Source organism: Rhincodon typus, chromosome 16, assembly GCF_021869965.1.
Source record: "Rhincodon typus isolate 14 chromosome 16, sRhiTyp1.1, whole genome shotgun sequence".
Taxonomy (NCBI): domain Eukaryota; kingdom Metazoa; phylum Chordata; class Chondrichthyes; order Orectolobiformes; family Rhincodontidae; genus Rhincodon; species Rhincodon typus.
In genome coordinates this window covers 17,380,339-17,393,470 of record NC_063347.1, presented here as the reverse complement: position 1 = coordinate 17,393,470, position 13,132 = coordinate 17,380,339, and the positions used below count along the sequence as shown (strand labels likewise).

Genomic DNA, 13,132 nt, shown 5'->3' with positions numbered 1-13,132 from the left:
AAAGTTGGGGGGGTGGGGAGGAACATCTTTGGTCTTGGTGACATCCCCACAACAATTTACAGTTTGAGCACTGTTCATTGCTTTAAGGTGAGATCTCCATCCCTGTCTCAGGCTGAAGTATCACTTAGAGAGCTGCTGTAATCAGACTGTAATCAACACAACTAGGAGAGTGGCCACTGCTGGGACTATGGACTTTCCCACAATGCTGAACAGTCCAGGTAATTCTGGGTCATAAGTAAATGAAAAATAGGAGCAGGGTATAGGTCATTCAGCTTATCAATCCTGCCCCACCATTCAAAATCGTGGATGACATACCCCAGGCCTGAACCCCTTTTTCGTTTCAGTTCCTCATAGCTATCGACTCCCCAGTATTTCAAAAATCTATCTAAACCCTCTTTGAAGTACTTTCCATGACCTAGCCTCTACAATATTCTGAGGTGGAGAATTCCAGGCATTCACTACTTCAGGGGAAGAAATTCCTTTTCATCTCTGTTTTAAATGAGTGTCCCCTTATTTTGTATTATTTCCCCTAGTTTGAGATACCCACTAGCAGAAATATCTTCTCAACATCTACCTTGTCAAGCCCCTTCAGAGTCTTGTATGGTTCAATTAGATCACCATACCTTTTTCCAAACTCTAATGAATAAAGCCCTAATTTATTTAGCTGTTCTTGATAAGTCAACGCTTTCATCCCAGAAATCAGGTTGGTGAATTTATTTTAAACTGCCTCCAATGTACTTCCTTTCTTAAATATAGAGGCCAAAATTGTACACAGCACTCTTAGGTATGGCCTCACCAAGACCCTGTACATTTGTAGCAAAATATCCCTATTTTTAAATTCCAGTTTCTTTGCAATAAAGCCCAAAATTCCATTTGCCCTCTTAATTGCTTGAAGCATCTGCAAGTTAACATTTTGTATTTTACACACAAGAACACCCAGATTCCTCTTTGTTGCACTTTTTTTAAAAAGAGTCTCTCTTCATTTAAATAAGAATCTGCCTTTTAATTCTTTCTACCAAAATACAAGACCTCACACTTTCCTTTATTAAACTCCATCTGTCAGGATTTTTTTCCCCACATTGCGTCAATCTATCCCTGCTGTGGGTGTTACCAGTGGACGTGGATTGAGGCCCTTAAGTAAAATTTAAGACAGGATGGGCAGTTAGGCAATAGGAAGATCACTTGCTAAGTTTTATCTGTCTTTATGGATCTCTCATCTTTCAATCTATCAGTGGACGAATGTAAAACTCTGCCCTTGGGAAAGGATCTTAAGACTCAAGGTGTAGGAACTGACCCACATCTATCCATTGAAGATTGATTCCCCTACGAACAAACAGTAGGAAATCTGGACTAACAATAGCACAGTATTGTAGTTTTTAAACATGATGGTGGGATTCATTTTACTTTCACTCAAAGCAGATTTGTTCTTGGGGTCACAACGTTTTCTGTCCAACATTTCAGAACATCATAATAGAAACACTCACAAATTTTATGTCATTATAAACAAATCAGATGTCTCAAATTTCATAATCTAAGGAAAAATTGAGTAACTTGTTCTTTGGAAATTTCATCACATTTCAAACAATTAAAGACAAGTTGCTCTACCAGTTGTTTTCAGATGGACTTCAAAAATAGAACATATAGTATATTTGAGGAGGGAAACCTGCTGCATAATAATACTTTTTCAGTTGTATATAAAGTTTAAGTTTCTTGCGAAGATTTGTAACTTGGGTTGTGGATGATGTTGTTGGCTTGCTCGCCGAGCTGGCTGGTTATCGTATAGACGTTTTGTCACCGTGCTAGGTAACATCATCATTGCAGCCTCCAATGAAGCAACGTTGTTCTACTCCGCTTGGTATTTATATGATCTGGTCTGTTAAGTTGGGTTTTGTCATTTCTGATTCTATTCTGCATGGGTTTGTATATGGGATCTAATTCCACATGTTTGTTGATAACAATCTGGGTTGAAAACCAGGCCTTTACGAATTCCCATGCGTGTCTGTGGTTGGCTGGAGCTAGGATGGCCACATTGTCCTAGTTAAATTGATGGCCTTCACTGTCCAAGTGGACTGAGATGAGGGAAAGTTCACTGTGTCGTTTTGCTGCTAGCTGGTGTTCACGTATCCTGACGGTTAGTTTCCTCCTGTCTGGCCAATGTAATGTTTGTTGAATCCAGTAATGTGGCAAGTGTTTCCTTGGCTCGTGCAGCAGAAACGCTGACTCCAAACAGCTCCATCAACAAGGACAACATACTCTGACTACTGGACCTACGCCTCACCACACACTTCATCTTTAACAGCCAAATATACAAATAAGTCAATGGGACACCTATGGGGTCACCCATCTCAGGGCATATTGTAGAGGCAGTTATGCAAAGACTGGAACACACTACCCTCCCCCTTATACAGCCAAAACAGTGGATCCGATACTTGGATGACACGTTTGTCATCATTAAATGCACCAAGTTAGAAGAGACACAATATCTCATCAACAACGGTTTCACTGGGATTAAATTTATGAGAGAAGAGGAAGATAACAATCACTTTCCGTTTCTAGACATCAGGGTAGAATGAATGACCAATGGGGAGTTCCAAATCACAGTACATAGAAAGGCGACCCACACTGACCAAATCCTCATTTTCCACAGCAATCACCCCAACGTCCACAAACAAACCTGTGTTAGGACACTATTCAAATGGGCCACAACTCACTACGACATGCCAGAACTATGCAGGAAGGAGGAAGATACAAGGTCTTTGCTAACAGTGGATATCCCAACAACTTCATTTGTGGGTGCCTACTAGATAGACAACGCCAAGGGGACACAGTACGCCCCAATACACTGGCCACACTGCCCTACATCAAGAACATATCAGAACTGACAATCAGACTCCTGTGACCACTAGGAATCTTGGTGGTACATAAACCTACAGCCACACTACGACAAACACTCATAAGGACCAAAGACCTCATATCCATGACATGCAAGACCAATGTAGTTTATCTTTCAATGACTGCAACAAACATTACATTGGCCAGATCGGAAGGAAACTAACCATCAGGATACATGAACACCAGCTAGCAGCAAAACGACACAATGAACGTTCCCTCATCTCAGTCCACTCAGACAATGAAGGCTATTAATTTAACTGGGACAATGTGGCATCCTAGGTCAAGCCAACCACAGACATGCATGAGAATTCCTAAAAGCCTGGTTTTCAACCCGTAATGTAATGAACAAACATGTGGAATTAGAACCTGTATATAAACACATGCAGAATAGAATCAGAAATGACAAAACCCAACTTAACAACCGGATCGTATAAATTCCAAGCGGAGTAGAACAACATCGCTTCATCAGAGGCTGCATTGATGATGTTACCTAGCATGGTGATGAAACGTCTGTACGATAACCAGCCAGCTGGGGAGCAAGCCAACAACCTTGTGCGTAAAGTATCCACTTTGCACTTAAATACCTTAATAGTTTTAGATTAATTTTTCCAATGTGTATCTCATCATGGGGTGTGCACCTAGAGTGTGGTCTTTTGGCTTCACTGTATAGAACTAACTATTTATGGTTCTTTTTTAGGGGGAATTACAGAAAACTTGGAACATATCAATGATATGATGAAATGATGTAAGCTTTATTTTTCATGGATAGTCACATGTGTGATGTGGGTAACTGACTATCAATGATGCAAATCAATATTCTCAAATTGCCCATGGACAAGCAATATTGTTTAATGGTTAATAAAAGAATGGAAAGCATTTGAATTGAGATCAAACTGTATGAGTTCAGTGCCTACTGAATAATATCTACAAGGTGTGATCACATCATTTATGGTTCGAAAAGACGTGCTAGCAATCCTTGGATGTACTTTTTTTTATTAATGAAAAATGTTCAAATTAGACTCATTTTAACACAAACGTACTGAGCAAGCATACTTATCCTCCCAAGTACCAGTGAAAAATTAAACTGAATTCTATCCAAGCGATAGAATCAGTGCAAAAATATAATAAGGTTTCCCATAAGACTATAGCAGAGTCCAACAATAGTAAATTGAAATGTCCAGTGACAGTGTATTTAAAAAGTCTTTATAAAAACAAATACAATTTGATCCTACAAGAAATGCAGTAAAATAAATTGTACTACCATTTCCCCATAGGTACTAAAACACAGTCACACTTTTCACATAAGTCTTGCATCATAACAAATGGTGGTAATGTAACAGCAATTCAGACATTATTCCAGACTGTATGCATGCCGAATATTTAGAGTGTCCCGGAGCATGATGTCACGTAATCGCCACAGTGCATCGACCATGGTCGTGTGAGCACCTTTACTCTTTAACCAGTGAGAGGGCAACCGGCTCTCTTGTTCTTTAGTAAGGTGGACATCTTGCCTTCTTGCTGTAAAGGAGCACAAGACACTGTGATATACGTATTAACCCTACAATTTTATCTCTGTTTCTCTCCATAGATACTGCTTGACATGCTGCATACTTCCAGTATTTTATGTTTTTATTTCATGTTCCCTCCTTTGCTATCCTGCAACTGGAAATTATTTACTTATGAAATGCATTAAAAATCCTCAGTTAGGAATAGTAACATATTTAAAAATCCAAATCTATAAAATGTGACTGAGTAGGGATTTCTTTTAGTTTACTAGCTATGAGCTTAAAGGTTGTCATTAGGTTTTTCTCGGTTAGGTTCGTCAGAATTTTGGAAAAGGAAGACGTTATGGCCCATATTTTATAAAGCTATTTCAGTGAATTTCTCAGGGATTAATTTAATCAATCTTAAAATAATTTTTAATGATTGAAACATCAGGGGTTTGTGAAGCAGGTGTGCTGATTTCTGTGTTCAATATGCTGATTCAATATCAAGATTGAGTGCTGCCTTGTTGAATTTATGTTTATATTTCAAGAAAGAGTTAAAGAAAACCTTTAAAAAGCACCAGTGAACAACCCTATTATTATTGTCAACAACACTACAGGAACAGGAGTAGGCCTTCGGTTTTCTTGAGTTTGCTTCCCCATCCAATGAGATCATAGTTGATCTGTTACTAAACTGAATATACCTACTTTCTGCCAAATTCCTTAATACCTTCTCTTAACGAAAATCTATCAATCTCAGTTTTAAAATGGTCAATTCATCTGGTATCAATTGCTGTTGGTTGAGTCCTAAAGATCTTCCACCGTCTGTGTGTAACTGTTTTGTAATTTTACTACAAAGCATTATTTGGTTCAAGCATGATTTTTGACTACTTGTACTCTATTTCTCTGGATATAAAAGCTGGTATTATTAGCCTCTTTAATGATCTATGTTTTTGGTCTCCCAACCAGCTTTTCAAACTTTAGCAAGTACACTGTTTTGTACTCTTTAGGTCCAAAGTAGATAATCTCATATTGCCTATATTGAAATTTGCTTGCTTCACTTTTTCCCATTTGGAGCTATGAAAATAATGGATACTTTAAAAAAAATATGTAATAGATACATTGTGAACCATGTTTATCACTCCATGTCAGCTGTTTGAACATCTGAAGTATTGTGTTTGTAAAAGCTGCATTAATTAATTACATTCATTGTGCAATTATTAATTACATGCATTGTATATTACCTGAAAGGGACTGGTCCCACTTGCTTACAGTATTACAGTCTGCACTGAGCCCCTCAATATATCTCAGGTAAGCTTCAGAGTGCAGTAACCGCTGAGTTTTTGGCGGAGGAGCCACAAACATTGGTGTTGATGGCTGCTGCTGGATAGTCTGTTGAGCTGTGACTTGTGTAGGATATGGAGGTGGAGCCTGCTGACCCTGAGCTCCAAGATTAGGATGAATACCAATCTAAAACAGTAATTATTGTCAACATTAAGATGTTGAACTACATTGTATTAAAATTACAATTCTCAGCTTTTACTGTAAAATGCGATCTACGTGTAATTCTTTTTAATTAAACAGGATTGATTTAATCATGCCTAGTATTAGAAAGTAATTATGTTCCATAAAGGCTAATCATATGTTGCAAAAGTACCCAATCAAATAATTTGTTTTACCTGCTGACCATATGGTGTTCCTGTTGTGGTCACAGTTGGTGATCCTCCCACCATGGTAGTCACACTCTGACCTATAACACCTGCAGTTTAAATGGGATAGTGAAAATTTACGTGAAACTTAGTTCAAACGCAACCAAAAGTTCACTATGCTCAGCTATAGTTTGATACTATTATCTGAAGACAAAAATAATTATTTTAAGTAAACTGTTGATTTTTAAAAAAAACTAAATTAACTTATCGAAAAGTTATTGAAATTAATCTTTATTTAATAATGACTTCTTTCCACAGAAGGAATGTGCAGAAGACATATAACCCCTCAAGCCTGCTCCTAAATAAATCATGACTGATTTCTAACAACTCCACTTTCCCATCCTAACCACATATTCCTTGAATTTCAAAAGTCCATCAATCTTTAATACACTCAACAACCAGCACCATTAGCATTCTAAGATACAGAATTCAAAAAGATAGATAATTTTCTCACTAAAGAAATTTCTCCTTGACTCAGTCCTAAAATTGTTGATCCCTCCTATTCTGAGACCATAACCACTAGTTCTAGATTCTCCTACCAGTTGAATTTTAACTAGATGGAGGAAAAAAATAAGTGGTAAAAATGTGTTGAGTAGTGTAAAGGTGTTGGTTTTAACACATCTTCAGCTGTTGAGTTTTCAATACTACCCTTGCTGGGAGACGCTAGGTGGTCCAGTAATTCTCCATGGGGACAAAACAATGTTACAGCTAACTTCCTAAGACTCTAGAAGCTGGTCTAAAGCAACACCTGTAAAAACCTAGGAGTAGGTTACCTGATCTTCCTTAAATACTGTGTAGCCCTGTTCAAAAACCAGTAAGGAAGTACAGATCTTAAACTGAAAGAACTGGACGCTGTAAATCAGAGACAAAAGTAAAAATTGCTGGAAAAGCTCAGCAAGTTTGGCAGCATCTGTGGAGAGAAATCAGAGTTAATGTTTCAGGTCAAGTTCTGAGGAAGGGTCACTTGACCCAAAATGTAAATTCTGATTTCTCTCCACAGATGCTGCCAGACCTTCTGAGCTTTCCAGCAATTTCCATTTTTGTCACAGACCTTAAACCCTGGTCAATGTGGAAATTTACAAAAAAGCATTGTTTATATCAGATTTAGTATGTATCTTCTTTCCATAGACTCTAATCTGAAGCTACTTCACCTACTTTAGAAATGTATGGAAAATGACAAGCAACTTAAACAATTTCCAAAATAAAAAGATAGCAATTCAAACAGAGTGTAACAATTAAATAATTCAAAACTTTGAGCCTCAAAATTTTTAAAAGTAAAGTTGCATTTTTAGTGCCAACTTTAATGCTATTCTGCTGAAAGTTCCTGCAATAGTCATCTTTACGATTACAGAATCAATAAGGACATCATCACTTGTCCTAGATGTTAAGTCAAATGACGGACTGATAGCAAATCAAATGTTCTTTCATATATTGGAAAGAACACATATGACAAAATATGCCTGGATCAATAATGGAGCCAGCTGACTAATTACTGAAAATACAGCAACTGTCATTAATAACTACATGGAAGAGTGCTCTGAAAGTGCTCCCACTGACTTAATCAGCAACTTGACAACTTTAACATCAAAACCCTGAGGTTTATTTTGCATGTTAAGTGGTAGAGCAAAATAATCAACTGAGTGTGCCAAGACCACTGAGTCCCACCTCTGCTGATAAAGCCATGCAAACATTATGGGATATTATAGGATATCTGAAAGGATTCAGTGTAGCTATCATGCTAAGAAGCTCGGTGGGTAGCACAATAGATAAAGACACATTCAAGGGACAAAGAATATGATAAATGCCTTGAGGGGCAGGGCATAGCTACAATACTTGATTAATACTTTCTTCCATTGTTTACAAAGGAGAATGCTAACAAAATATTGGTAGATGCAGAAATGATAGAAGGAAAAGACTGGATAAAAATTCACAGACAGTGTATAATAGAAAGGCTGGCATTGTTTACACCAGATAAGTCACTTGGTTTGATAGCCTGCATTCCAGATTGCTAAAGGAGGTGGGATTGGAAATAGTGAAGGACATGTTATCATCTTGCAATCTTCCCTGTGTGGGGTTGGTGCCAGAGAATGTCAAATGTGACCTCATTATTCAAGAAAGGATGCAAGGTAATTCTTTGAAACTATAAGAGACAACAAGGTGCAGAGCTGGATGAACACAGCAGGCCAAGCAGCATCATAGGAGCAGAAAGGCTGACGTTTCGGGCCTAGACCCTTCATCAGAAATGGGGAAGGGGAAGGGGGTTCTGAAATAAATAGGGAGAGATGGGGAGGCGGATAGAAGATGGATAGTGGAGAAGATAGGTGGAGAGGAAACAGACAGGTCGAAGAGGCGGGGATGGAGCCAGTAAAGGTGAGTGTAGGTGGGGAGTTAGGGAGGGGATAGGACAGTCCAGGGAGGACGGACAGGTCAAGGGGGCGGGATGAGATTGGTCGGTAGGAGATGGGGGTGCGGCTTGAGGTGGAGGAGGGGATAGGTGGGAGGAAGAACAGGTTAGGGAGGCGGGGACGAACTGGGCTGGTTTTGGGATGCGGTAGGGGGAGGGGAGATTTTGAAGCTTGTGAAATCCACATTGATACCATTGGGCTGCAGGGTTCCCAAGCGGAATATGAGTTGCTGTTCCTGCAACCTCTTTGAAACTATAGGTTGGTATGATTTTGTAAACAATAATCAGACAAAAGTGCCATTTGAACAGGTTTGCATTCAAAGAGATCCCACATGCATTTGTAAAGGGAGACTGGTATTGTTGCTGGACTAATAATCCAGAGACCGAAGTGATCTATGAAGACCTAGGTTCAAATTGTATTGGTTGTGTCTTTTTGTTGCTAGTTGATGTTCGCGTACTCTTGTGGCTAATTTTCTTCCTGTCTGTCCAATGTAATGTTTGTCGCAGTCTTTGCAGGGAATCTTGTATATGACATTGGTCCTGTTCATAGTGGGTAACGGATCTTTCGTTTGGGTTAGCAGTTGGTGTAGGGTTGATATGGGTTTGTATGCTACTCTGATGCCCAGTAGTCGTAGGAGTCTTGTGGTCAGTTCAGATGTGTTCTTGATATAAGGTAGCGTGATGAGTGTGTTGGGGCATGCAGTATCTTCCTGGTGTTGTTTGTGTAATAGCCATCTTCTGACCTAGTTGTTTGGGTATCCATTGTCCTTGGATACTTGGAGGAGGTACTCTTCTTCTTTTTGGTGTAGTTCTGTGTTGCTGCAGTGTGTTGGTGCCCATTTAAATAGTGTTTTCACATTTGTGGGTGTTAGGGTGGTTGCTATTGAAATTCAGTACTTGGTCAGTGCGTGTGACTTTCCTGTGTACCTTTGTTAGGAATTCCCCATTTGTCCTGCGTTCCACCATGATGTCCAGGAATGGGAACTGTTTGTTCTTTTCCTTGGTGAATTTGATCCCGGTGAGACTATTGTTTATTAGTTCGTGTGTCGCCTCGAGTTTGGTCCGTTTAATAATGACGAAGGTGTCGTCCACGTATCGTATCCATAGTTTCGGTTGGATTAGCGGAAGGGCCATGCTTTCGAGTCTCTGCATCACTGCTTCAGTTATTAATCTGGAGATAGGTAATCCCATGGGTGTCCCGTTGATCTGTTCATATATTTGGCCGTTAAAGGTAAAGTGGGTTGTGAGGCATAGGTCCAGTAACTTCAGCATGTTGTCCGTGGAGGTGGTGTCCCTCAGGTCTTGTTCTTGTTTTAGTAGTGTTGCCAGTGTTTCTCTTGCTAGTGGTATGTCTATCGATGTGAATAGGGCAATAGTGTCAAATGATACCATGGTCTCGTTGTCGTCTATTTTTATGTCCTTGATGGAACTGAGGAAGTCTTGGGCTGAGTGTGGTGACTTGCTAGTGAGGTGCTTTAGTCTCCATTGTAACTCCTTGGCTAATCAAGTGATGGCGTGCCTGGCAGGGAGACTATGGGTCTGAGGGGTACTTCCAGTTTGTGTACCTTCAGGACACCGTAGAATTGGGGGGTGGCGGGTGTTAGTTCCTTCTGGTTTCATTCTTAGGTAGTCATTACATTGGACAGACAGGAAAAAAATTAGCCACAAGAGTACACAAACATCAACTAGCAACAAAAAGACACGACCACTACTCACTCATCTCCATCCACATGGATAAGGAAAACCACCAGTTTGATTAGGACAACACCAGGATCCTGGGACAGGCCAAGCAGAGACAAGCACCGGAATTCCTAGAGGCCTGGTTCTCCACTAAGAAGGCCATCAACAAAAACATAGAGCTAGACCCTATATATACTCCAATGCTAAGGAAAACCGGAAGTGAGATAACCCAGCTCAACGGACACCAGAATTTAAATACAAGGTGGGAAAACACAACAGCGCTTCATCTGAGGCTACGCTCATGATGTTACCCAGCAGGGTAATGAAACGTCCGTGGAACATAGAACCAGCTCGGCTAGCCAACCAACCACAACTTGAGAAGATTGTTGAAGGGAATGCAATGTGTGTTGTTTCCACAGATTTTGAGATAGAATTTGGCAAATTACCACAAAAACTCTGGATAACAACACTGAAGTTCACGAGTAGGACAGTCACTGTCAGCATAAAAAGAAATTGCCCAAAGCCAGAAAACAATAAGTTACTGAAAATGATCATTTTTCAGACTGGAGGCTGGGTAAATTATTGTTTCCCAAAGGTCAGTGCCAGGGCCACTATTTAAAAAAATATATTATAAACTTATATATTTGAGGCCATGTAGTGCATGGAACCAAAAGTTCCATGTTTGAGTTTGTCGCAGGTGTTTCCAGTGGGTTTGTTCAGAATGAGGTGGCTTCCCATTGCTTTCTCTACAGCAATGCCTTGGCCAATTGGTGTTGACTTTCTAAACAATCAGCACCCTTTTTCCACATATTTTAAATTGGCAGGATTCTCTGAAAATTGACATTTGGTGACATTTTTCAGCAATAGCCATCTCTATCCATAGATCCAGATGACAATTTGCATATAAAAAATGCACATTAGTACAGTAACTTGGGGATTCCCTGAGTGAACTGTAACACACCATATAATTCCTACAGACAAGTATAAGATTTGGGATTTTGGCAGAAGGCAAAGGTTGTCTACATAGTGATAATAAATCTAGACTATATAGACTAATTATTGAGAGGCTCAGACTAATACCTTATGGTCATGGTTCAAATCCCACCACGGCAGCTGGGGGATTTGAATTCAGTTAGTTAAATCTTCAATTGAAAACTACTCTTAGTAATGGTGACCGTTAAAATAATCATTGTTGTAAAAGCCCAGCTGGTTCACTAACGTCCTTCAGGGAAGGAAATCTGCCGTCCTTATCTGGTCTGACCTCCACGTGACACCAGATCCCCTGTGATGTGGTTGACTCTTAACTGCCTTCTGAAATGGCGAGCAAGCCACTGAGTTCAAGGGCAATTAGGAAAGGACAAGAAATGCTACACTGGCCAATAACACGAAGATTTCATGGAAGAGTAAAGAAGAAAAAGGGACAGTTCTGAAGAGGGTGAAGGGTCAGTCAGATCTGGGAGTTCATGTGCATTGATCTTTGAGGAGCTGTAAATACTGAGAGCGGTTAGCAAAGTACATGGGACCATAGCCTTCACAAATAGAAGTATTGAAACTGGATTTATTCCAGTTAGGCCACAACAACAGTACTCCCCATACTACTTACATTCCCTCCTCCACCACCAACTTTTCTGCTTGCAGCCATTGAACTTGCTTAAATCTAACCAGAAACATTTCCAGGTTCTGATCTCCCAACCTTATGTCCTTGCAAGAGCTTTATCAGAATGGCTCTAGGAAAGAGGGACTTAAGCTCTAAGGTTAAGTTGGAGAAGCTTGGATTGTTCTCCTTTAAAGCAAAGGATATCAAGGAGAAATTTGACAGATGTCCAGGATCATAACAGGGTTAGACAAGCAAGACAAAAATAACACTGTTCTCATTAGTTGATGGCACAAAGTTTAGAAGTGCTAGATTGAAGATTATGAGTGACCAATACAGGGTATGTGAAGAAGAACATTTTATGTGATGTGTGATAATGGCCTAGAACTCACTGTTTCTAAAGGATGTCAGTAGCAGAGTTGATGTATGATTTCAAAATAAAATTGGTTAGGCACCTGACAGAAGCAAACTATAGATCCATTTGGCAGAGCCTGGCATTGAAACTGAGAGAACTACTCAACAAGACCTGCCATGAACACGATGTAACATATGATCTTCTGTGCTGTAAAGCTGTAAGTGTAACCAAAATCTGCAGAATATCAATTCTGGCACAAGAAGCAAGGCATGATTGCTGTGAGTTAGTTGCAGCACCAGAGCTACAAGTCAAACCTATCATTAATTGCTTGGACTCGAAACAATAACTGCGTTTCTCTATTGATAGATGCTACCAGATCTGCTGAGTTGCTCTGGCACTTTCTGTTTTTATTAGGGGAAATATCTTACCTATATGCACTCTGTCATGCCCAGTACAAATTTTGTAAGTTTGAATTAGATAACCTCTCATTCTTCAAAATTCTAGGAAATACTGTCCCAGTATTTCTAGAAACATAGAAAATAGGAGCAGGAATATGCATTTCAGCCCTTCGAGTCCGTGTTGCCATTCAATATGATCATGGCTGATCATCCAACTCAGTATCTCTTGTCGCGTTCTCTCCATACCTTTTGATCTCTTTAGGTCTAAGAACTACATACAATTCCTTCTTGAAAACATTCAATGTTTTGGCCTCAACTGCTTTTTATGGCAGAGAATTCCACAGACACACCACTCTTTGGGTGAAGAATTTTCCCCTCACTTCAGTCCTAAACGCCTACCCTGTATCCTTAAATTGTGACACTGGATTCTGGATTCCTCGTCATCTAAAACATTCTTCCCGTATTAGAGATAGTAGGAACTGCAGATGCTGGAGAATCCGAGACAACAAGGTGCAGGGCTGGATGAACACAGCAGGCCAAGCAGCATCATAGGAGCAGAGAGGCTGACGTTTCGGGCCTAGACCCTTCATCAGAAAAGGGGGAGGGGAAGGGGGTT

General features: G+C 39.8%; 1 protein-coding gene across 4 annotated transcripts in view; it reads right to left on the bottom strand.

Moving 5' to 3' along the window:
- Positions 1-3,868: 3,868 nt before the first annotated feature.
- Positions 3,869-13,132, bottom strand: part of pbrm1 (polybromo 1) — an 80,057-nt gene continuing 70,793 nt past the window's right edge. For all 4 annotated transcript variants that reach the window (XM_048606155.1, XM_048606158.1, XM_048606156.1 and 1 more), the window contains 3 exons: positions 6,056-6,135; positions 5,621-5,846; positions 3,869-4,410 (listed from right to left, as the gene is read on the bottom strand). In XM_048606155.1, the coding sequence (XP_048462112.1) occupies positions 4,244-4,410; positions 5,621-5,846; positions 6,056-6,135 (473 nt within the window). In that variant the 3' untranslated portion in view covers positions 3,869-4,243. The remainder of the gene's footprint in view (positions 4,411-5,620; positions 5,847-6,055; positions 6,136-13,132) is intronic.